General features: G+C 31.7%; 2 protein-coding genes and 1 long non-coding RNA gene across 4 annotated transcripts; 2 read left to right on the plus strand and 1 right to left on the minus strand.

Annotated features, from left to right (window-relative positions):
* The first annotated feature begins 313 nt into the window (after positions 1-313).
* LOC124441574 lies at positions 314-3,670 on the plus strand. 2 transcript variants are annotated; one of them, XM_046992052.1, is made up of 8 exons: positions 314-699; positions 791-969; positions 1,396-1,532; positions 1,632-1,850; positions 2,487-2,606; positions 2,879-2,971; positions 3,070-3,223; positions 3,373-3,670. In XM_046992052.1, the coding sequence occupies exons 1-8, from the start codon at positions 563-565 to the stop codon at positions 3,549-3,551; spliced, it is 1,218 nt and encodes a 405-aa protein (XP_046848008.1). In that variant the 5' UTR covers positions 314-562; the 3' UTR covers positions 3,552-3,670. The 2 variants fall into 2 exon arrangements, with proteins under 2 accessions (XP_046848008.1, XP_046848015.1); XM_046992059.1 differs by having other exon boundaries at positions 315-699; positions 3,100-3,223.
* Positions 3,671-5,819: 2,149 nt separating this feature from the next.
* LOC124452003 (mucolipin-3-like) lies at positions 5,820-12,015 on the minus strand. The gene is made up of 13 exons (XM_047002630.1): positions 11,313-12,015; positions 10,767-10,916; positions 10,180-10,324; positions 9,891-9,972; positions 9,517-9,613; positions 9,345-9,435; positions 9,121-9,233; positions 8,159-9,056; positions 7,927-8,087; positions 7,702-7,803; positions 7,493-7,615; positions 6,890-7,096; positions 5,820-6,518 (listed from the first exon to the last, which is right to left on the minus strand). The coding sequence occupies exons 1-13, from the start codon at positions 11,547-11,549 to the stop codon at positions 6,393-6,395; spliced, it is 2,532 nt and encodes an 843-aa protein (XP_046858586.1). The 5' UTR covers positions 11,550-12,015; the 3' UTR covers positions 5,820-6,392.
* Positions 12,016-22,653: 10,638 nt separating this feature from the next.
* Positions 22,654-23,757, plus strand: LOC124435249. Its single transcript, XR_006944997.1, has 4 exons — positions 22,654-22,913; positions 23,005-23,088; positions 23,518-23,559; positions 23,656-23,757. It is a non-coding gene; the product is annotated as an uncharacterized LOC124435249 (long non-coding RNA).
* The last annotated feature ends 132 nt before the right edge of the window (positions 23,758-23,889 follow it).

Below are 23,889 nucleotides of genomic sequence, written 5' to 3' on the forward strand. Positions count from 1 at the left end.
AAAAAAAATTGATTTTCAATACAAAAATGCTGGTAACCAAAAACCATTGATGGTTAATGAATTTTTCAAATTTTATGCTGTAGTTGAGATTCTCGAGAAGCTATTTTTCAATCTTCAATAGCGCTGTAAAGTATTTATTAGCAGACGACATTTAGAAAATATTAGGTGATTCAAACTGCCGCCTCTATTGACTACCTAACAGAGGCACTTTCGCCACTTTACATATAATAGTGTAAGATAAGAATGCTTGACTGGTCTTTTTTGTTGACGTGGTGACACGAGTCACGCGAGAAGACATTATACTCAGTTTCATTGCAATTCGCAGCGTGAGATCGCTGGGTAAGAAACAGTTATGCCTGTATAATCATCTCTGCCTCAATGTCGAGGAGTTTTATATTTTTGCTATTTTCATTCTTCCAACCTATTTGTGGCCATTAATTGTTCATAAATCCATGAAGTGCGTATATTAAGTATGTTAATAAAGCTATAAATCATTAATATTTTATATTGAACGAAACAATGGCGTTTAAGTGCTGTGTTGAAGATTGATCTGTTGAAAATCATGCCTCAAGACACGAAAACAAAGTCTAGAGGAACTTTACTAAATAAAGTCGAAGCAGATACGGATTCTGACGTTCCAGAATTTGCGCTGCCCCCAAAAAGTATTGTGAAAAGGACGAAGAAATTCGCGAGGAAAAGGTAAATTGTATGAATATTTGACATAGTATATGTTCTTTGATTTAATGTTAGTCATTGTACTTGTATATTTTACTCGTCTCATTATTTTCAGAAAACATTCTAATTGGCGAAAATCTTTTCAAAATTGTCGTCGTTATTGCAGTGGCGTTTTTCTGGTTTTAGTGTTATGTGCTTGTGTCTTGGGAATTTCGTTGTTGTTTTGGTTTTCCCTGAGATTATACAGAGATGTTGAAAATTTATCTCGTCGTTTAACTATTGAAGTGAATCGCGGTATGTTCTCTTGTGATGTATTAAAAGAGTTTTGCTGATACGTAGGTCGTGTGTTTCGAGTAGATCATGAGCAATGAAAGGTGTTTTTATAATAATTATGAGTACTAATTCTTTATTATTAAAGATATCAGTACCACCATAACGGCGTACTACACGAGTTACCACTAGATGTCACCATTTTAAGATAGCTTTTGTGCAAGACAACACACAATATATTTTTAGTATCTGCTGTATACTTTGAATTTATTTTAAAGATTTTAAAGCAAATACATGCTTTCTCCTGAATATACCTACAATATCACCACAATACTGTTGCTGGGTTCCAACCATTCACTTATAGAATATCACATTAAAGCATGTTCATTAGAGTTGTGAAATTGGACAATATAATCACAAAGTACTAACATTTTCCATTTCCTGTTGAAGTTGGGATAGAGCAAGCAGAAAACCTAAAGAAATGCTTGTCACTTGAAAAGAGAATGACAGATAACATAAAAATTTTGCAAACAGAGAAAAATAAAATTTTGGACTTGATGATGGAGCTTGAAAACACTCATTTAAAGGTTTTGCATTTTTTATTGTTTGTGGAGGACGAAATGAAACATATTATTGAAATGTAGCCTTATAATATTGAAGATCAATAATATCATTTTATTATCTAGATATCTCATATAAATGGGACACTTCACACGATATTTAGCTCGTTGCACAGTCCAAACAGTTTGAAATCTGTAAGTCGCACTGTAATTGCTTTGCAAAAAGGAATGGCAGATACTGGTGCAGAAATTACAAAGATTAATCATGAAATTAAGCAATTAAAAGTTCAGAAATCATTGCATTCAAGGGCTATCAAAGAATGTTTCTTGAAATGGAATATTTCAGTAAGTGTAGTTAAATAAATTGTCATCAGTTTTTAGAGTGGAGGATTAGAGGTATAGATAGGATCATTGTTTTAATGAAAGGAGCCAAGAACATAAAAGGATTTCATAAAATCTTATGAGAACTTTATGTAAAACCTTCATCTAATACAAAATGGATCTTTTTGAGCTGAAATATTACTCTTCAAAATAGCAATCAGTATTAATTTTTTACAGGAATTGAATTATGTGAAGTACTATATTCTAAGGGTTTTCATGTGTTCAACCTACAAGTTGATGTGTTAAGGGGGCAAAATGCATCATAATTAAGTTCCAAGTGGCATAAAGCACAGTTCAAATCTTCAATAATATATACTACTGTTATGTTCTGTATGCTATCTTTTTTATCAATCCTGCCTTTAACCTGGTTTTTTTATCAACTTTTAACCCGGGACTTATTTGTCAATCCTGTATTAAACCCTGGATTTATTTGTCAATCATGTATTTAGCCTGGAATTTATTTGTCAATCCAGTATTTAACCCGGGATTTATTTGTCAATCGTGTATATAACCCAAGGCTTTACCAATCTTACCTTTAACTCTGGGGCTGCAATGCTCATTCTTAAACTTCATGTTATTAACTTGAATTGCATTTTCCAGTTGGAGTTAAGCAATATCACTGGAAAGTCAATGTTTTCTGGAAACATAAATGATTTTGTTGGAAAGCAACTTTACATGTCAAGAAGCCTAGATGAAGATAATTTAAACAAATCAATTTTGGTATGTTTTCCTTTCATACTTTGTGTTTTTACGTAAATGATGTTGTTTTAATGCATATAGTGTACCATCAATGTTGCATGTAACAGTTTAGCTTGTGATGTATGTTTTACGGATTTTAGTCATGATTGATTTAAAAATTTGAGATCTTGATGGGTTTTTTTACCAAGTTTACTTACAGCAATTATAAATTCATATAATTTGACCTCACTGGAGCCATAGGGATAATGATGTAGCAAATAACTCATTGATAAAAATACTTTTGACTCTTTCAGAAAAAGTCAGTTATATCGAAAATAATGAAAACGTTGAACCGTTCGTTGATTTCGCAAATGAAGGAAATCCTAGCAGAAGACAACGTGTTGAAGGTGGAACTTAGTGAAAATGTTAAATAGAATATTGGTTTTCAATTATTTCATTAATGATATGATTGTATTCACTGGCGGTTTTTCATATGATTTTTTAGAATAAACAAGTTATAAATTCCTCTTTGCAGAACTTAAGTGAACACATCGAAACAATACCTTTACTTTGGAAAGAACTGCAATTGCAGAATCAATCAATTTATTTCATTAGAAATTTGATTGATCAACACAAGCTGTATAAGTCCAAAAGTCAAGGTATAAATTTGCAGCATTTAGTATCGTAAATATGATTGGAATATTTAATCATGTTTTCATACTGCAAGTCAAAGCTTGAGTAAGACATATAAATTGTCCAATTGCTCACACCTTATTTTCATTTAATTATGTTACATTTCGTTTCATAGAAAGCACATCACATTTTACTGGCGATCCTGCAACACCTATTGAAGGTGAGTTTGAGGAAGATCCTCAAAAAAATAAAAAAAGAGACTCACCTGGGGCTGCTTATGATGAAAATACATCAAATCAAGGCACAGACTACTTCAACAGGTTTCATAAATTGATGGATGATGATGTCACATAATGGTAAAATATCGCTAAAATAGTGTTGGTATAGCGATCAAATTGCTTTATGGTGTATTGTACTGGTGATAACCACAAATTTGTGATGCATAGTCGTTAAATATCACTTTTTAACCCAAATTTCTTTGAAATTTCCACGTTGTAAATTTGAGTGGCGAAAGTCAATCGTTAACTTTCTTGCGGTCAGTCTGATAATGCTGTTTGTTTAATTTCATGAAATGGTTTTGCAAATCATTTCAGTTTATTCATCATTTTTGGATAAGTACATCGGCTCTATCTGATCATAATCATCGATTCTATCAGATTTTACCTTTCTTGTACGAAGCTACCAATGTTTTGATTGGTAAATTCATCTGAACGTATTCTTTCTTTGCTTGCTTCAACATGGACATAAGATTCTCGTTTAAAGGCTATTTGGTGCTTACAGTTTTCATGAGTTCGAATGCAAAAGAAATATTGGGAGTTTGTGAAACTATCTGAATGTTTATTCAATAAAAATATCGATTCAGCCTGATCAGACAGAGACGTTATTAAAGTAAAACAGCGCTCCCTGATAAAAATATTTTATTTTCGCTTTAACAATCACCATGGTGTGACCTTCACCTGGAAGAAGAAAAATTGAATAAAATTAATGTTACTTACAGAGTGTGACGAAAAATTGCCACTTTACATTAAGAGTGCATCAAAAACGTAGAAATTATGTACTTGTTACAATTTCATTTCTTTATGAACTATCACCTGTCACTGTACTAAGCCCATGGATACGTAAAATATTTTTTTCAATTACATCATTTACACATCTTTGTTTGTTGCATACACACACACAAACCTTTCTGCCCCTGGGAATTGAACATAACTTAATTCTAATGAAATCTAAGCAATGATGGTCAAATTACTAATTCATCACACGATCAGTGCAAAAATGATTCGACGGATTACAGAGCAAAGAGTTTTTACAATACCAGAGTCCAACTCAAATAGACCAACTGACAGTGTATAAAACGCTTTTCGAGAAAGGTGTCTTAATCGGAATCCAGCAAATATATATAATATATTAATCTAAGGATTAATGTATTATATATATTCTCTGATGATGGCTTCGGAATAAAGGAATTCAGCAATGAGAAGCGCAATTTCGAACAACGTGCTGAATTATTTGAATGCATGAAAGACCCCTTAATCTCATCAAAAACTTTTCTGGAAGGTGAACTACTCGATCTGTGCAATCTTTTGATTTCGTCTCAAGGCTTTAACAGGATCATACGGCTGTTATACCACTGATATTGTATGTTCAATTATCAGCAGATGACATTTTACCTCGAGAACGCTTCACTTAGTGGTTTAAGCAACGCTGTCGACGTGATCGTTTTTTGGATAGTTTCATCATCGGAGATGAAGCTCCATTTTTACTATGGACGGTGAATATAATCGAAGGATGAAGATGTAGTAAACGACAAGACAAAGTTAGTAAAACTTATATTTATACAATTTAGAGGTAAGATTACGAAGAAAGTTGAAAAATCTTTAAGAACATATGAAGCAAGTTATTGATTACACGACCGTTTTAAAAACTATCGCGTGGTCCTGTTCGTGATTCATGAAATTGATGTCACTGAAGAAATTTTTAACGTTTAGTATGTATTGAATCAAATTAATGCCCTGTTTCACAAATGTATATCCTTGAACTCCGTTTGCGCCGTATTTTTAACGCGTTTCGGTTTGTTAAAATTGTGGTTCCGTACTCCGTAGGATTCAAAATTTTATGTATAAATTTGCTGCGTCTCATGCAACTTAATGACACTTTCTCTAGAAATCGAACATCACAAAACTCGAATACCTTGAGAATGCAGAGAGATATGATAAAACTGTTTTACAAAGTCCACTGTCAAGCTCTTTTCAATAAAATGATAATTTGAATAGGAATTTTTCAATAAAAGTTTTTTGACAATTTCAATGTTGTATTAAAACTTACTTTCTTGAATGTAAATATTTTTGATGTGTTGCTAATTTTCGTTATGACGTACAACATTTAAAAATTAACAAATAGATAACATTCAACGCTTGTCTATACAGTTATAGATACACGGGTATGACGTCATTGTGATAAAAACTAAAAAAGTGGCCACGAGCCGCCGGGGCGAGTGAACAAATTAATGTTTGAAAACCGGATTTTTTTCTCTCGACCAATGAAATTACTCAAATTCTTCTGATAATTATATAATTCTAAGTACACAAAGTTAAAAAGTTGGAATTAGACGGAATGCAAATATCTCAATTGGAAAATTTTATTTAAAACATAATCATTTGAAGTTCATTTACATGAATTTTGTTAAAGTGTTTTTTATTACAGTAAATAAAGATCAAGTAACATGACTTGTCTAGCACGCAGTTTGAACGTAAATGAGTACAAATGATGTGTTTATACAAGAGAAAAGTCTGCATAAAACACCATAATATAAATATTTAATGTATTACAAATAAGCATTTTTTATCACATAGTAATTCATATTTCCACTAGTATGGACACACTAAATTATTCAATACTTTTCTATGCGATATGAGATGTTTTCCAAAGCCATTGAATGCAAAACAAATTATGCGTAGTTTTGTGCTGGTCATTGACAACAGCTGGCATAATTCTCTATCAATATTTCTTTAGAAAAAACTACGTATTTTGTACGTATGAGTGAAAATAAAAACTGTTCTGTGTGTAATGTTTTGACATAGAGTAAGTATTAGTTGTATATTTATCATATTTATTTTCAAGCTGACACAAAGTATCCTTTTAATTTCACAATGAGTTTCATTTCACCTAAAATAAATATAACATGCCACACAAATGTTATGCAGGAACATTCGGCGTCTCGGGTTCAGTTATTACATCAGATGACTCAAGCATTTCTGATTGCTTCAAGCCAGGACCATGGATAAATCGCTGTATGTTAGAACGTAACACGTGTTCTCCAGCCTATAACAGGCCAAATTTCAATTAAACTAATCTATTTAACCACTCATTAACCATCTAATCACCCACCAGTCACCACCTAACTATCCAACAACAACCCACTAACCACCAACTAACCACCCACTAACCACCTAACCACCCACTAACCACCTAACCACCCACTAACCACCTAACCACCCACTAACCACCTATTGGCTTTCTTTCAAGATATCGTATAATTATTTATATTAAACAGATACATCGTACTAAGTACAACATTTTTATACAATTTCAACAGTTAAAGCAAAAAGTTGCAGTTAATTATACATAATACAAGATGTTTACTGAGTTGTATTCGGAGACTACGTATATAATTTTGACAAACATAACCATACCTTCAACCTCTCATATGCATCACTAATGATACCAATGAACAAACTGAGTACAATATAGATGAATAGGGATATGAAAACATAAAGGTATATCTTGCAGAATATCCATATTCCATAATTATCCTTCGACATCAAACGAAATGTTCGAAACATATCATCGCCATTTAGGAGAGAAAACAAACTCTCGGATACAATAGATGGCGAGGTAAACTGTAAAAATAATAATAAAAACATAGCAAGCTTCTATATTAATACGGAAAAAAAGAGTTCTATCATTGAGCAAAAATACTATCGTTACTTTTAAAGGATTTAATATTAACTATAACATGTGCGGTAACTATAAGCATTTCATACACCCAGAAACAGAAGTAATGCCTGCGCTGCATATGTGTTGTACGTCAGTAAAATATGCGTTGAATGAATTTATAAATAAATAAATGAATAAATTCTAGATTTCTTTTTGTAGTTCCTACTATTTAGCTAACACACTCAAAACTTAAACAACGATTATGAACACAACGGTCAAATAATCAAATTGATTGAAATGACAACAGTGTAGAAATACTGATTCATAAAATGGAAAAGCATTGACGAGTCTAAGTTTACCTTTGGATGGTAAGGACCAATGACAATCCAACCACAAAACAGGAAACCCATGTATATAATTCCAGCACAAGAAAGAAATCTCAGAACGTTGGGCATTGCCGTTTCAAGTGTTATCAACAAAACCTGATAAGTATACACGCAGTTATATACGTAGCTACAGATGTACAGGAAGAAAAATTCACTTTAAAATATTAATTTTTACATCATACATTGTACTGTTTCAGGAAACCCAAATAACGTAAAATACCAATCCAAATAAAAAGAACCGAGATGCCAAGACACATACTACATACGTCGAAAAAATACATTGTCTGTAATAGAAAGGGAATATTGATAAAAACTAGATTACGTAAGTAGACAAACATAGTATTGTTAGACTAATAAATAGTTCACAACATGTTTTGCAAGGTTAAACGTGAGATAAAACCACACACCTCTAAATTCATCATGTCAATATAGATTTTGTAGATAGATCCAACAATTGTCAAAATATCTGTGAGTATTATAATGATAAACCAAGCGTTAACAAGTTCCAGTCCATCGGACACAAGTGACAACTTGATGTTTTCTTTATTCTGAAAAACCTGAACGTTATCTAGAAAGATTACGAAAACAATGAATGCAGTACAGAAAACACCTTGTGTAACTGATCAGTTGTTACAATGCACACTTTGTGTATTGTAACAATCGTTACCACAAACACCTTGTGTAACTGATCAGTTGTTACAATGCACACTTTGTGTATTGTAACAATCGTTACCACAAACACCTTGTGTAACTGATCAGTTGTTACAATGCACACTTTGTGTATTGTAACAATCGTTACCACAAACACCTTGTGTAACTGATCAGTTGTTACAATGCACACTTTGTGTATTGTAACAATTGTTACTACAAACACCTTGTGTAACTGATCAGTTGTTACAATGCACACTTTGTGTATTGTAACAATCGTTACCACAAACACCTTGTGTAACTGATCAGTTGTTACAATGCACACTTTGTGTATTGTAACAATCGCAAACACCTTGTGTAACTGATCAGTTGTTACAATGCACACTTTGTGTATTGTAACAATCGTTACTACAAACACCTTGTGTAACTGATCAGTTGTTACAATGCACACTTTGTGTATTGTAACAATCGTTACCACAAACACCTTGTGTAACTGATTAGTTGTTACAGCAAATAACTTGTGTAACTGATTAGTTGTTACAGCAAATAACTTGTGCAACTGATTAGTTGTTACAGCAAATAACTTGTGCAACTGATTAGTTGTTACAGCAAATACCTTGTGCAACTGATTAGTTGTTACAGCAAATACCTTGTGTAACTGATTAGTTGTTACAGCAAATACCTTGTGTAACTGATTAGTTGTTACAGCAAATAACTTGTGCAACTGATTAGTTGTTACAGCAAATAACTTGTGCAACTGATTAGTTGTTACAGCAAATAACTTGTGCAACTGATTAGTTGTTACAGCAAATAACTTGTGTAACTGATTAGTTGTTACAGCAAATAACTTGTGCAACTGATTAGTTGTTACAGCAAATAACTTGTGCAACTGATTAATTGCAAACATGTATAAAAAATGTTATGGTCTTTCATTTCTATGAGAGTCAGCTTACCTTAGCCAATTTAAAATTTCTATATAGAGAACGTGATGTAAGAACAAAGGACCAAACACAAACCATTATGACAACACTATCGTAAATCATTTCACTAGAAATCAACACATCATCTAAAAATTATCAAGATTGGTTAACAAAGACGCATTAATGGCTAATTTGCTACAAGTTTTTCATTGTAGATCTACAATGAAAGAAAACTTAAAAACTAATGGAGAACTTACTTTTTTTAGCGGTACCGCATTTTATATATTCCTGGTTTGTTTTCATTTCCAACTTGAAATTTCCAGTGTTATGTTCATTGTGGAAAATGAGCTGTAAAACAATGAGATATGTTTGTATGGTGTTCGTAGAACTTCAATTTTAAAAGTGTTCAAATATGTTTGTAATAAATACCTTGATTTTGAATTTCACACATTTAGGAATGTTTCCTAACTTCAACTGATCAATTTTAATTGTTTGCAAATATAGAATTAACCACATTTCATCAACACTAACAATATAAAATTCAATCATATTGTGGCATAATATAGACTACTATCAACTACCATGTGAAAAACTAAATCACATGAACTACTAAAGATATTTTACAAATCAAAAAACCAATTAACAATTTATCAAATGCTAAGCTAACCTTTCTCAAAATACTTACAATAACATAATTCTTACACTTACTTATATTTCCATTCAACAAATATAATTACTCATCAGATTATATTTAAAAAAATAGTATCAGCCATTTGAACTAATTGAATGAAAAGTTAACTTACTTGCTAAAATTGGAAGGTATATTATTCATTGCTACGAACTCATTAATGCTCTTATTTGTAAAAGTTGTAATGTTTTTACAGGCTGAAAACTGCTAAGGAATATCAGCTTCATAGATTAGTTTACTTTCTTAAAATATTATAGTATTCTGTCTGTAATGGATATGAAAAATTTCAATATTGTGCAAATACTTTTCATAAACAAACTACTTTTCATAAACAAACTCATTTCAAAAGCAAAGATTGAAAAGACAAAGATTTCTTTTCCTATAGATCAAATTCAAAAGGATACTTGATGACGGATCAGAATACGGGAACTTGAAACGAAAGTTACTAGGATCAATAGTCGAGTCTTTATACGAGTTAACACATAATCGAACAGAACTGTTAGGTGATGGTGCATATGGACCGAGTGCTATATCATTGATGTGTTTATACTAAAAAATGTACATAAGAGCCTTATTTAGTTGATAAAATAAGAATAATAAATGTTGTTTCATCAATATTTCTAAAACAACATTGAGAAAGTACCAGCATACAGAAATATATCATGTCTTTGTAAGAATTCATAGTTCGTAGAACGTTGCATATGAATGTTGATGGAGTCCGCAAACAAGGTAGACCGAGAAAGAGATGGATGGATGCTGTGAACAGTGATATGAAGGCGATGGGTATAACGAGAGATATGGCGAGAGATAGAGACGTTTGGCGTGGAAAAATTCATGGACCGGTCAACCCCCCTGGCGGGGATTAATACTGGCTGGTATACAAATGTTGTTTGTTTGTTTTGTTTTTTGTAAGAATAGGTGCATAAACATGACATTAGTCCATACAGGAATATGCATGCTTCAAACCAATGATTTTTTAGAATATACTTGCCTGGGAAATTGTATAATTGATTTGATGATAAAGACTTTCTTTTGTGTAAAGTGAAGTGCTATTGTTCATAAAAAAAAGACTCTTGAATACACCACGAGCTTCATCCACATACTCTACAACAGAGAATCTCAACTGACCAAACCAAAGTATCTAAATTGAAAGAAAAACACAGTTGATAATATGTACTTCAAATGATAACAATGAACATGAAAATGATGAAATGCAATATAAATTGGTGGTACTGCTGTTTCGAAGAGACTTTATTTACATGAACAGTGGAGGTCTACAGAGACTTATGTACTCAAAAAGCTTTTTCAAATATTTTGTAGCCAGTGTTCTTTATTTTGATATGAAGTCATTCAAGTCAGTAAACATGACAATAATCATAATATCAAACGAACAAAAATCTATAGATGATACGTGGTACTGCACACTCATGGCAACAAACACGATCAAAGTGTTTCTCCGCTAAACGTCAAATTTCAGAAGATTTCTTTAAATATGAATATTTTTGTTTACAAATAATTTCAATTCAACACTTTTCACCTGCACTGTGACAAGAAATATCTTGATAATTTGAACAGAAAGTTTCCACGGTTTACGACCACCTGCTTTGTATTTCTCATAAGCGTTCATATAATGCCATTTTAATTTTTTTCTCATTAATTGTTCAGTGTTTTTATCTGTCGTTTGATTCCTTTCCTCATCTCGAGCTGTAATATCTAGAGCTCCATAAGACCTATTCGCAAATATGGATTGTCTTTTAGTATTAACGGGCGTCATTTTATGAAATAAACTCTGAAATGCAATACGTTCGTGTTGTCATATAAAATGAACATAAAGCAAAGATCAACACATGAACGAAACACAATCAGAATCATGGAGATTATAATTTATTCATAATTTTTTTGATCAGAATCATCATGAAATCACATACGCAATGTACGAGTTGTTCCGAAGTTTTCCGTCAACTTCCGATATGAATTTCTTCCCATTTTTGTGAACTTTTGACGTGAGCGAATATAAATGTTTCATCTGGCACACTGGCTTCAAGCGTTCAAAAGTCGATACAATTACAAAAGACAACCAACAAACCATAAAGAGTTACCCAAACTATAAAGATATGCTTTAGCGTTTTATGGAATACGCACTCATTAATGTGAAGTAAATTTAAGTCGTCAAATCTTAGAAAAATACACGTGAAGGCATGAGACGTGTTAGCCTAGGCCTACAGTATGTCTGTCAACTGCTAGATACATCATGACTAGTCATTAAATTTTGAGTTAACTTTGCCAGGATGTTGGCTGATGTCTTAGAACAGAATGATATACTGGCAATTTTGCATTCATTTAAAGAAATATCTTGGTGTGCCAGAAAAAATAGCATAATTCAAAAAGAAAATTATATGATATCATTTCCATGTGATAATCGATTAGCTGTAATTATACCAAGTGGATTGTTCATTGTTGTAAGATGAGGTTAAAGGCACTTGCTCAATTAATGCATGCTCAAAGCTATAAGCTTTTTTTCAATACAAATTTAACAAGATAGAAGCAAATGTTTGTTTCAGTATTGTTCGAAGCATTTCTTTTATGTTAGTTTTGATCTTTATTGTTTACAATTAGTCAATTTGTGCTAAACAAGCAACTGAAGCAAGGATTTGAACATGGGCAATATTTTTGGCACTGCATTCAATAAAAGCTCTAGCGATAAAAGCTCTAGCGATAAAAGCTCCAGTGTGGACGAAGTTCCACTACAAAACAATCCATTAATAACACCGAGTCTTCTGAAGATATGTTTGCTGATGATACTAGCATAACTGCTTCAAATAATGAGATAGTTGAACTAGAAAAGACAGTAAACTCTGACTTGAATAATCTTGAAAAGTGGTTGATAGCAAACAAACTTAGTTTGAATTCAACCAAGACAAAATATTTGATCATAGGCTCGAAACAAATGATCAAGAATGTTTTTACTTCAAATTTGCATATTGCAATTGGCAATTACGTTATAAATAGAATTTATGAGTACGAAAGTTTGGGCTTAAAAATTGACCAACACTTATCTTGGAGGAGTAACACTGATAAAATTTGCAAAAAAGTGGCAGCCGGTATCTCCGCCCTTAGAAAATTAAAGCAATACACAGACAAACAAACACTTATCTCTATTTATAATGCCCTGGTACGTCTTTGGCATGAATATTGTGTAAAAATCATGATTTATTGTCTTTGGCATGCAAATGTATGAAAATCATCAACTACAGCCTTTGGCATGAAAATGCGTAAAAATGCATGAACTATAGTCTTTAACATTAAAATGTTTCAAAATGCATGAACTATAGTCTTTGGCATGAAAATGTGTAAAATCATGATTTTGAGTCTTTGCCATGAAAATGTGTTAAAATCATGAACTATAGTCTTTGGCATGAAAATATATGAAAATCATCAACTACAGTCTTTGGCATGAAAATGTGTAAAAATCATTAACTATAGTCTTTGGCATGAAAATGTGTGAAAGTCATGACCAAGAGTCTTTGCAGGAAAATGTTTCAAAATCATGAACTATCGTCTTTGGAATGAAAATCTGTGAAAATCATTAACTACAGTCTTTGGCATGAAAATGTGTAAAAATCATGATTTATAGTCTTTGCCATGAAAATGTGTGAAAATCATAAACTATCGTCTTTTGCATGAAAATGTGTGAAAATCATGATTTATAGTCTTTGGCATGAAAATGTTTGAAAATCCATAAACTATAAACTTAAGTGTGTGAAAATGCACGAGCATCAAAATGTGTGAAAATCCACGAACAAAAGCCTTTGGCATAAAAATGTTTGAAAATGCATGAACTATACACTTAAGCATGAAATGCGTGAAAATGCATGAACTAGAGTCAATACCATGAAAATGCGTGAAGTATAGTCTTTGGCACGAAACTGTGTGAAAATGCGTGAACTATAGTCTTTGGCATATAAATGTTTGAAAATGCTTGAACTAAAGTCTTAGGCATGAAAACGAGTGAAAATGCATGAACTAAAGTCTTTCGCTTGAAAATGTGTGAAAATGCATGAACTAAAGTCTTTGGCTTGAAAATGTGTGAAAATGCATGAACTAAAGTCTTTGGCATGAAAATGTGTGAAAATCATGAACTATAGTCTTTGGCATGAATATTGTGTAAAAATTATGATTTATTGTCTTTGGCATGAAAATGTATGAAAATCATCAAATACAGCCTTTGGCATGAAAATGCGTAAAAATGCATGAACTATAGTCTTTAACATTAAAATGTTTCAAAATGCATGAACTATAGTCTTTGGCATGAAAATGTGTAAAAATCATGATTTATAGTCTTTGGCATGAAAATGTGTTAAAATCATGAACTATAGTCTTTGGCATGAAAATATATGAAAATCATCAACTACAGTCTTTGGCATAAAAATGTGTAAAAATCATTAACCATAGTCTTTGGCATGAAAATGTGTGAAAATCATGACCAAGAGTCTTTGGCAGGAAAATGTTTAAAAATCGTGAACTATCGTCTTTGCATGAAAATCTGTGAAAATCATTAACTACAGTCTTTGGCATGAAAATGTGTAAAAATCATTAACTATAGACTTTGGCATGAAAATGTGTGAAAGTAATGACAAAGAGTCTTTGGCAGGAAAATGTTTAAAAATCATGAACTATCGTCTTTGCATGAAAATCTGTGAAAATCATCAACTACAGCCTTTGGTATGAAAATGCGTAAAAATGCATGAACTATAGTCATTAACATGAAAATGTTTGAAAATGCATGAACTAAAGTCTTTGGCATGAAAATGTGTGAAAATCATGAAATATAGTCTTTGGCATGAAAATGTGTAAAATTCATGATTTATAGTCTTTGGCATGAAAATATATGAAAATCATCAACTACAGGCTTTGGCATGAATATATATGATTTATAGTCTTCTGCATGAAAATGTGTGAAAATCATGACCAAGAGTCTTTGGCATGAAAATATATGAAAATCATCAACTACAGGCTTTGGCATGAATATACATGAACTATTGTCTTTGGCATGAAAATGTGTGAAAGTCATGACCAAGAGTCTTTGGCATGAAAGTGTATGAAAATCATCAACTACAGCCTTTGGCATGAATATATGTGAACTATTGTCTTTGGCATAAAAATATGTGAAAGTCATGAACGATAGCCTTTGACATGAAAATGTGTGAAAGTCATGAACAAGAGTCTTTGGCATGAATATTGGGTAAAAATCATGATTTATAGTCTTTGGCATTAAAATGTATGAAAATCATCAACTACAGCCTTTGGTATGAAAATGCGTAAAAATGCATGAACTATAGTCATTAACATGAAAATGTTTGAAAATGCATGAACTAAAGTCTTTGGCATGAAAATGTGTGAAAATCATGAAATATAGTCTTTGGCATGAAAATGTGTAAAATTCATGATTTATAGTCTTTGGCATGAAAATATATGAAAATCATCAACTACAGGCTTTGGCATGAATATATATGATTTATAGTCTTTGGCATGAAAATGTGTTAAAATCATGAACTATAGTCTTTGGCATGAAAATATATGAAAATCATCAACTACAGGCTTTGGCATGAATATACATGAACTATTGTCTTTGGCATGAAAATGTGTGAAAGTCATGACCAAGAGTCTTTGGCATGAAAGTGTATGAAAATCATCAACTACAGCCTTTGGCATGAATATATGTGAACTATTGTCTTTGGCATAAAAATATGTGAAAGTCATGAACGATAGCCTTTGACATGAAAATGTGTGAAAGTCATGAACAAGAGTCTTTGGCATGAATATTGGGTAAAAATCATGATTTATAGTCTTTGGCATTAAAATGTATGAAAATCATCAACTACAGCCTTTGGTATGAAAATGCGTAAAAATTCATGAACATGAAAATGTTTGAAAATCATGAACTATCGTTTAACATGAAAATGTTTGAAAATCATGAACTATCGTCTTTGGAATGAAAATCTGTGAAAATCATTAACTACAGTCTTTGGCATGAAAATATGTAAAAATCATGATTTATAGTCTTTGCCATGAAAATGTGTTAAAATCATGAACTCTCGTCTTTTGCATGAAAATGTGTGAAAATCATCAACTACAGTCTTTGGCATGAATATGTGTGAAAATCATGAGCCATAGTCTTTGGCATGAAAATGTGTAAAAATAATGATTTATAGTCTTTGCCATGAAAATGTGTGAAAATCATAAACTATCGTCTTTTGAATGAAAATGTGTGAAAATCATGATTTAAAATCATGAGCCATAGTCTTTGGCATTAAAATGTATGAAAATCATCAACTACAGCCTTTGGTATGAAAATGCGTAAACATGCATGAACTATAGTCATTAACATGAAAATGTTTGAAAATGCATGAACTAAAATCTTTGGCATGAAAATGTGTAAAATTCATGATTTATAGTCTTTGGCATGAAAATATATGAAAATCATCAACTACAGGCTTTGGCATGAATATACATGATTTATAGTCTTTGGCATGAAAATGTGTTAAAATCATGAACTATAGTCTTTGGCATGAAAATATATGAAAATCATCAACTACAGGCTTTGGCATGAATATACATGAACTTTTGTCTTTGGCATGAAAATGTGTGAAAATCATGAAATATAGTCTTTGGCATGAAAATGTGTAAAATTCATGATTTATAGTCTTTGGCATGAAAATATATGAAAATCATCAACTACAGTCTTTGGCATGAATATACGTGAACTATTGTCTTTTGCATGAAAATGTGTGAAAATCATGAAATATAGTCTTTGGCATGAAAATGTGTAAAAATCATGGTTTATAGTCTTTGGCATGAAAGTTTGTGAAAATCATGAATTATAGTCATTGGAATGAATATGTGTGAAAATCATGAAGTATAGCCTTTGACATGAAAATGTGTGAAAATCATGGATTATAGACTTTGGCATGAATATGTGTGAAAATCATGAAATATAGTCTTTGGCATGAAAATGTGTAAAATTCATGATTTATAGTCTTTGGCATGAAAATATATGAAAATCATCAATTACAGGCTTTGGCATGAATATACATGATTTATAGTCTTTGGCATGAAAATGTGTTAAAATCATGAACTATAGTCTTTGGCATGAAAATATATGAAAATCATCAACTACAGGCTTTGGCATGAATATACATGAACTTTTGTCTTTGGCATGAAAATGTGTGAAAGTCATGACTAAGAGTCTTTGGCAGGAAAATGTTTAAAAATCATGAACTATCGTCTTTGCCATGAAAATCTGTGAAAATCATTAACTACAGTCTTTGGCATTAAAATGTGTAAAAATCATGATTTATAGTCTTTGCCATTAAAATGTGTTAAAATCATGAACTCTCGTCTTTTGCATGAAAATGTGTGAAAATCATCAACTACAGTCTTTGGCATGAAAATGTGTGAAAATCATAAACTATCGTCTTTTGCATGAAAATGTCTGAAAATCATGATTTATAGTCTTTGGCATGAAAATGTGTTAAAATCATGAACTATAGTCTTTGGCATGAAAGTTTGTGAAAATCATGAATTATAGTCATTGGAATGAATATGTGAAAATCATGAAGTATAGCCTTTGACATGAAAATTTGTGAAAATCATAAACTATCGTCTTTTGCATGAAAATGTGTGAAAATCATGAGCTATAGTCTTTGGCATGAAAATGTGTTAAAATCATGAACTATAGTCTTTGGCATGAAAATGTATGAAAATCATAAACAATAGTCTTTGGCATGAAAATATATGAAAATCATCAACTACAGCCTTTGGCATGAAAATGCGTAAAAATGCATGAACTATAGTCTTTAACATGAAAATGTTTGAAAATCATGAACTCTCGTCTTTTGCATGAAAATGTGTGAAAATCATCAACTACAGTCTTTGGCATGAATATGTGTGAAAATCATGAGCCATAGTCTTTGGCATGAAAATGTGTTAAAATCGTGAACTATAGTCTTTGGCATTAAAATGTATGAAAATCATCAACTACAGCCTTTGTTATGAAAATGCGTAAAAATGCATGAACTATAGTCATTAACATGAAAATATTTGAAAATGCATGAACTAAAGTCTTTGGCATGAAAATGTGTGAAAATCATGAAATATAGTCTTTGGCATGAAAATATGTAAAATTCATGATTTATAGTCTTTGGCATGAAAATATATGAAAATCATTAACTACAGTCTTTGCCATTAAAATGTGTTAAAATCATGATTTATAGTCTTTGGCATGAAAATGTGTAAAAATCATTAACTATCGTCTTTGGCATGAAAATCTGTGAAAATCATTAACTACAGTCTTTGGCATAAAAATGTGTAAAAATCATGATTTATAGTCTTTTTCATTAAAATGTGTTAAAATCATGAACTCTCGTCTTCTGCATGAAAATGTGTGAAAATCATGACCAAGAGTCTTTGGCATGAAAATATATGAAAATCATCAACTACAGGCTTTGGCATGAATATACATGAACTATTGTCTTTGGCATGAAAATGTGTGAAAGTCATGACTAAGAGTCTTTGGCAGGAAAATGCTTAAAAATCATGAACTATCGTCTTTGCCATGAAAATCTGTGAAAATCATTAACTACAGTCTTTGGCATAAAAATGTGTAAAAATCATGATTTATAGTCTTTGCCATTAAAATGTGTTAAAATCATGAACTCTCGTCTTTTGCATGAAAATGTGTGAAAATCATCAACTACAGTCTTTGGCATGAAAATGAGTGAAAATCATAAACTATCGTCTTTTGCATGAAAATGTCTGCAAATCATGATTTATAGTCTTTGGCATGAAAATGTGTTAAAATCATGAACTATAGTCTTTGGCATGAAAATATATGAAAATCATCAACTACAGTCTTTGGCATGAAAATGTGTAAAAATCATTAACTATAGTCTTTGGCATGAAAATGTGTGAAAGTCATGACCAAGAGTCTTTGGCAGGAAAATGTATGAAAATCATCAACTACAGTCTTTGGCAAGAAGATGTGTGAAAATCATGATTTATAGTCTTTGGCATGAAAATGTGTAAAAATCATGATTTATAGTCTTTGGCATGAAAATGTGTTAAAATCATGAACTGTAGTCTTTGGCATGAAAATATATGAAAATCATCAACTACAGTCTTTGGCATGAAAATGTGTAAAAATCATTAACTATAGTCTTTGGCATGAAAATGTGTGAAAGTCATGACCAAGTGTCTTTGGCAGGAAAATGTATGAAAATCATCAACTACAGTCTTTGGCAAGAAGATGTGTGAAAATCATGAACTATCGTCTTTTGCATGAAAGTGTGTGAAAATCATGATTTATAGTCTTAGGCATGAAAATGTGTAAAAATCATGAACTATAGTCTTTGGCATAAAAGTTTGTGAAAATCATAAATTATAGTCATTGGCATGAAAATCTGTGAAAATCATAAACTATAGTCTTTGCCATGAAAATATGTTAAAATCATGAACTATAGTCTTTGGCATAAAAATAGGTGGAAATGCATGAACTAAAGTCTTTGGCTTAAAAATGTGTGAAAAAGCATGAATTATAGTCTTTGGTATAAAACTGCTTGAACTATAGTCTTTGGCATGAAAATGTGTGAAAATTTATGAAGTATAGACTTTGAGATGAAAATGTTTTAAAATGCTTGAACTATAGTCTTTGCCATGAAAATGTTTAAAAATGCATGAACAAAAGCCTTTGGCATAAAAATTATTGAAAATGCATGAACTATAGTGTTTGGCATGAAAATGTGTGAAAATGCCTTGGGCTATATTTTTGCCATGAAAATGCGTGAAAATGCATGAACTATAGTTTTTAACATGAAAATGTTTGAAAATGCATGAACTATTGACTTAAGCATGAAAATGCGTGATAATGAATGAACTATATTCTTTGCTATGAAAATGCGTGAAGTATAATCTTTGGCACAAAACTCGCGTGAACTATATTCTTTGCTATGAAAATGCGTGAAGTATAATCTTTGGCACAAAATGCGTGATCTATAGACTTTGGCATAAAATGTTTGAAAATGCATGAACTATAGTCTCTAACATGAAAATGTTTAAAATGCATGAACTATAGACTTAAGCATGAAAAATGTAAAAATCATGATTTATAGTCTTTGGCATGAAAATATATGAAAATCATATACTACAGTCTTTGGTATGAAAATGTGTGAAAATCATGAACTATCGTCTTTTGCATGAAAATGTGTGAAAATCATGATTTATAGTCTTTGGCATAAAAATGTGTTAAAATCATGAACTATAGTCTTTGGCATAAAAATGTGTTAAAATCATGAACTATAGTCTTTGACATGAAAATGTGTGAAAATCATGATTTATAGTCTTTGGCATGAAAATGTGTTAAAATCATGAACTATAGTCATTGGCATGAAAATGTGTGAAAATCATGTCCAATAGTCTTTGGTATGAAAATATGTTAAAATCATAAATTACAGTCATAGGCATGAAAATGTGTGAAAATCATGAGCTATAGTCTTTGGCATGAAAATGTGTGAAAATCATGAACTATCGTCTTTGGCATGAAAATGTGTGAAAATCATGATTTATAGTCTTTGGCATGAAAATGTGTTAAAATCACGACCAATAGTCTTTGGCATGAAAATGCCTGAAAATCGTGAACTATATTCTTTGGCATGAAAATGTGTGAAAATCATAAACTATTGTCTTTGGCATGAAAGTGCGTGAAAATCATGAACTATAGTCTTTGGCTTAAAAGTGCATGAATTATTGTCTTGCCTTGAAAATGTGTTAAAATCATGATTTATAGTCTTTGCCATGAAAATGTGTGAAAATGCATGAACTATAGTCTTTGGTATGAAAATGTGCAAAATGCATGAAGTATAGTCTTTGGCATAGAAATATGTCAAAATGCTTGAAAATAGACTTTGTCATGAAAATGTGTGAACTATAGTCTTTGTCATAAAAGTGCGTGAACTATAGTCTTTGTCATGAAAATGTGTAAATTTATGAACTATAGTCTTTGGCATGAAAATATGTGAAAATGCATGAACTATAGTCTTTGGAATCAAAATGTTTGAAAATGCATGAACCGTAGTCTTTGATATGAAAATGTGTGAAAATCCATGAAGTATAATCTTTGATATGAAAATGTGTGAACTATAGTCTAATAGTCTTTGTCATAAAAATGTCATAGTCTTTGTCATAGTCTAAATAGTCTTTGTCATAAAAATACGTTAACTTTAGTCTTTGTCATGTAAATGCGTTAACTATAGTCTTTGTCATGAAATTGCGTGAACTATAGTGTTTGTCATGAAAATGCGTTAACTTTAGTCTTTGTCATGAAAATGCGTGAACCGTAGTCTTTGATATGAAAACGCGTGAACTATATGAAAACGTTTGGCATGAAAACGCGTGAACTATAGTCGATATGAAAAATGTGTGAAAATCCATGAAGTATAATCTTTGATATGAAAATGTGTGAACTATAGTCTAATAGTCTTTGTCATAAAAATGTCATAGTCTTTGTCATAGTCTAAATAGTCTTTGTCATAAAAATACGTTAACTTTAGTCTTTGTCATGTAAATGCGTTAACTTTAGTCTTTGTCATGAAAATGCGTGAACCGTAGTCTTTGATATGAAAACGCGTGAACTATATGAAAACGTTTGGCATGAAAACGCGTGAACTATTGTCGTTTGGTATGAAAATGTGTGAAAATCCATGAAGTATAGTCGTTGATATGAAAATGTGTGAACTATAGTCTAATAGTCTTTGTCATAAAAATGTCATAGTCTTTGTCATAGTCTAAATAGTCTTTGTCATAAAAATACGTTAACTTTGGTCTTTGTCATGTAAATGCGTTAACTATAGTCTTTGTCATGAAATTGCGTGAACTATAGTCTTTGTCATGAAAATGCGTTAACTTTAGTCTTTGTCATAAAATGCGTGAATCGTAGTCTTTGATATGAAAACGCGTGAACTATATGAAAACGTTTGGCATGAAAACGCGTGAACTATAGTCGTTTGGCATGAAAACGCGTGAACTATAGTCTTTGGCATGAAAATGTGTGAAAATGCATGAACTATTTTCTTTGGCATAAAATGCGTGAAAATGCACGAAGTTTAGTGTTTGGCATGAAAATGTATGAAAATACACGAAGTATACTCCATGAAAATGTGTGAAAATCTGTGAATTATACTTTGGTGAAAATAAAAAATGTGAAATTCATTTAGATTTAGATAAGTGGGAATAATATGTGTAAATTATATTTTTTGCCTGAAAATGTTTAAAAATGCGTGAGTCTCATGGTGAAAATGTGAAAAAACGTGCAAATTATATATTTTGCATGAAATGCGTGAATTATAGTCTTTGCGTGAAAATGTGTAGAAATGCGTGGAAATGTGTGAAAATGCGCGAATTAAATTCTTGACGTGAAAATGTGTGCAATTGCGCGATTTATAGTGTTTATTTTATTTTCACGCCAAACAGTTAAAGTCACGCATTTCATCGCAGAGCCGGCAAGGCAAAAGTTTACGGCATTTTCACGCTAAACAGTATTATTCACGCATACCGCCATCTTTATGCGATAGAATTTTTTAATTTTTAAAAGATTTGCACGCAGTTTATGTTTTGTTATAATATATACAACCTGTAACTTGAAGAAATTGAAAAGTAAAAGATCCGCTTATAGAGAACGCCCACGCTTCAAACAAAAACGCTGCTGCTCTCGCCCTGTTGTTTTTTGGGGAGGAGTAATCAATCTCTGACAGAACTTTGGCTTCATCCAATCACAGGGCATTCTCTATGGAAGTTATCATCCAGTATACCATGATGCACTCATTGTTGGTGCTTTGCTCTTTTGCTCTGGCGCTTTCTGGTTGGCGCTTCAAGTCGAAGGTCGAAGGTGAATGTCTCCAAAAACAAAATGGTAAACGAAAACAAAGATGATCACGAAATCCAGTCACAATTCGACGGTAGCGAAGAAAGAATCAGTGCATTCAAGTTGACAAAATTTCCACAGACAAGAGTGCGCAATATGATGAAATTGGATCCCGATTTACATTTAGCAAGTCAAGAATCTGTACATGTGATTAGTAAGGCAGCGGTAGGTTCGCTTACTGAAATTCTGAAACATCCATTCAAAGTAAAATACCACAAAAAATGATACCATATTTATGGTATCATTTCGTCCGTAGGAATTGTTTGTGGAATATCTTGCTAAAGAGGCTTATGAAAGAACTGCTCAAGGAAAGAGAAAACTATTCAGAAGAAAGACCTAGGTATGTTGTTTGAATTTGCAAACAGTGACAGTGCAAGCCATAGTCATCCTATTTAAATTTATCTGTGTTCCTTGATGAGAAAAACAATAGATTTCTAAAGGAACGAACACACTGAAAATGCTGTAAACTTTACTGAAACTTTGCAGGCCAGATTTGCTAGTAATGGCCTAGCTAACAACTATTTTGATCTTATTCGTGAAGTGTTCTCAACTAAAACCAATCTGACTGTTTGGTCAATTCATCTCATCGTAGTATGCAAATATTGCATTGCACGTAATCATAGGCCTGACTCAAAGCAGAAAAATAATCAACAGAAATATATCTGACAAATAGTTAGGAAGATTATTATAGTTATAAGCAACTGAATTTATAACATAGGCTTGATCACAAGCTGGTGATTTTGAACTAACATTGATTTTTTTCCTTAAGATTCATGTGTAAATGAAAATGATGAGCTTGCATTTTTACAAGGTATTCTGCTCCCCGTTATATATAACCTTTCAATGAAATAATGTAAATATATAAAAATAATTTTTCATTGTCACTAAAAATCTTCTACTTATGCAGGGGTGTTGGAGTAATACAACAGAATTTGAAGATAAAGATCTTCAAATCCACTCATTCCTAATATTTACGCACTGAAAAATATAAGAAGAATGATCTGATTAACTTCTGGGGTGATTTTTGTCCCCAACTGTTGCTTTGTCAACAACACACAATGTAGGAATTGAACGGTTAGTTAGTTTAAAGAAGAGCACAAGCTAGCCTCTTGATTAATAAGAAACAGATTGTATTGAGGTA

This window comes from Xenia sp. Carnegie-2017, unplaced genomic scaffold (assembly GCF_021976095.1).
Source record: "Xenia sp. Carnegie-2017 unplaced genomic scaffold, XeniaSp_v1 HiC_scaffold_1, whole genome shotgun sequence".
Lineage (NCBI taxonomy): Eukaryota > Metazoa > Cnidaria > Anthozoa > Malacalcyonacea > Xeniidae > Xenia > Xenia sp. Carnegie-2017.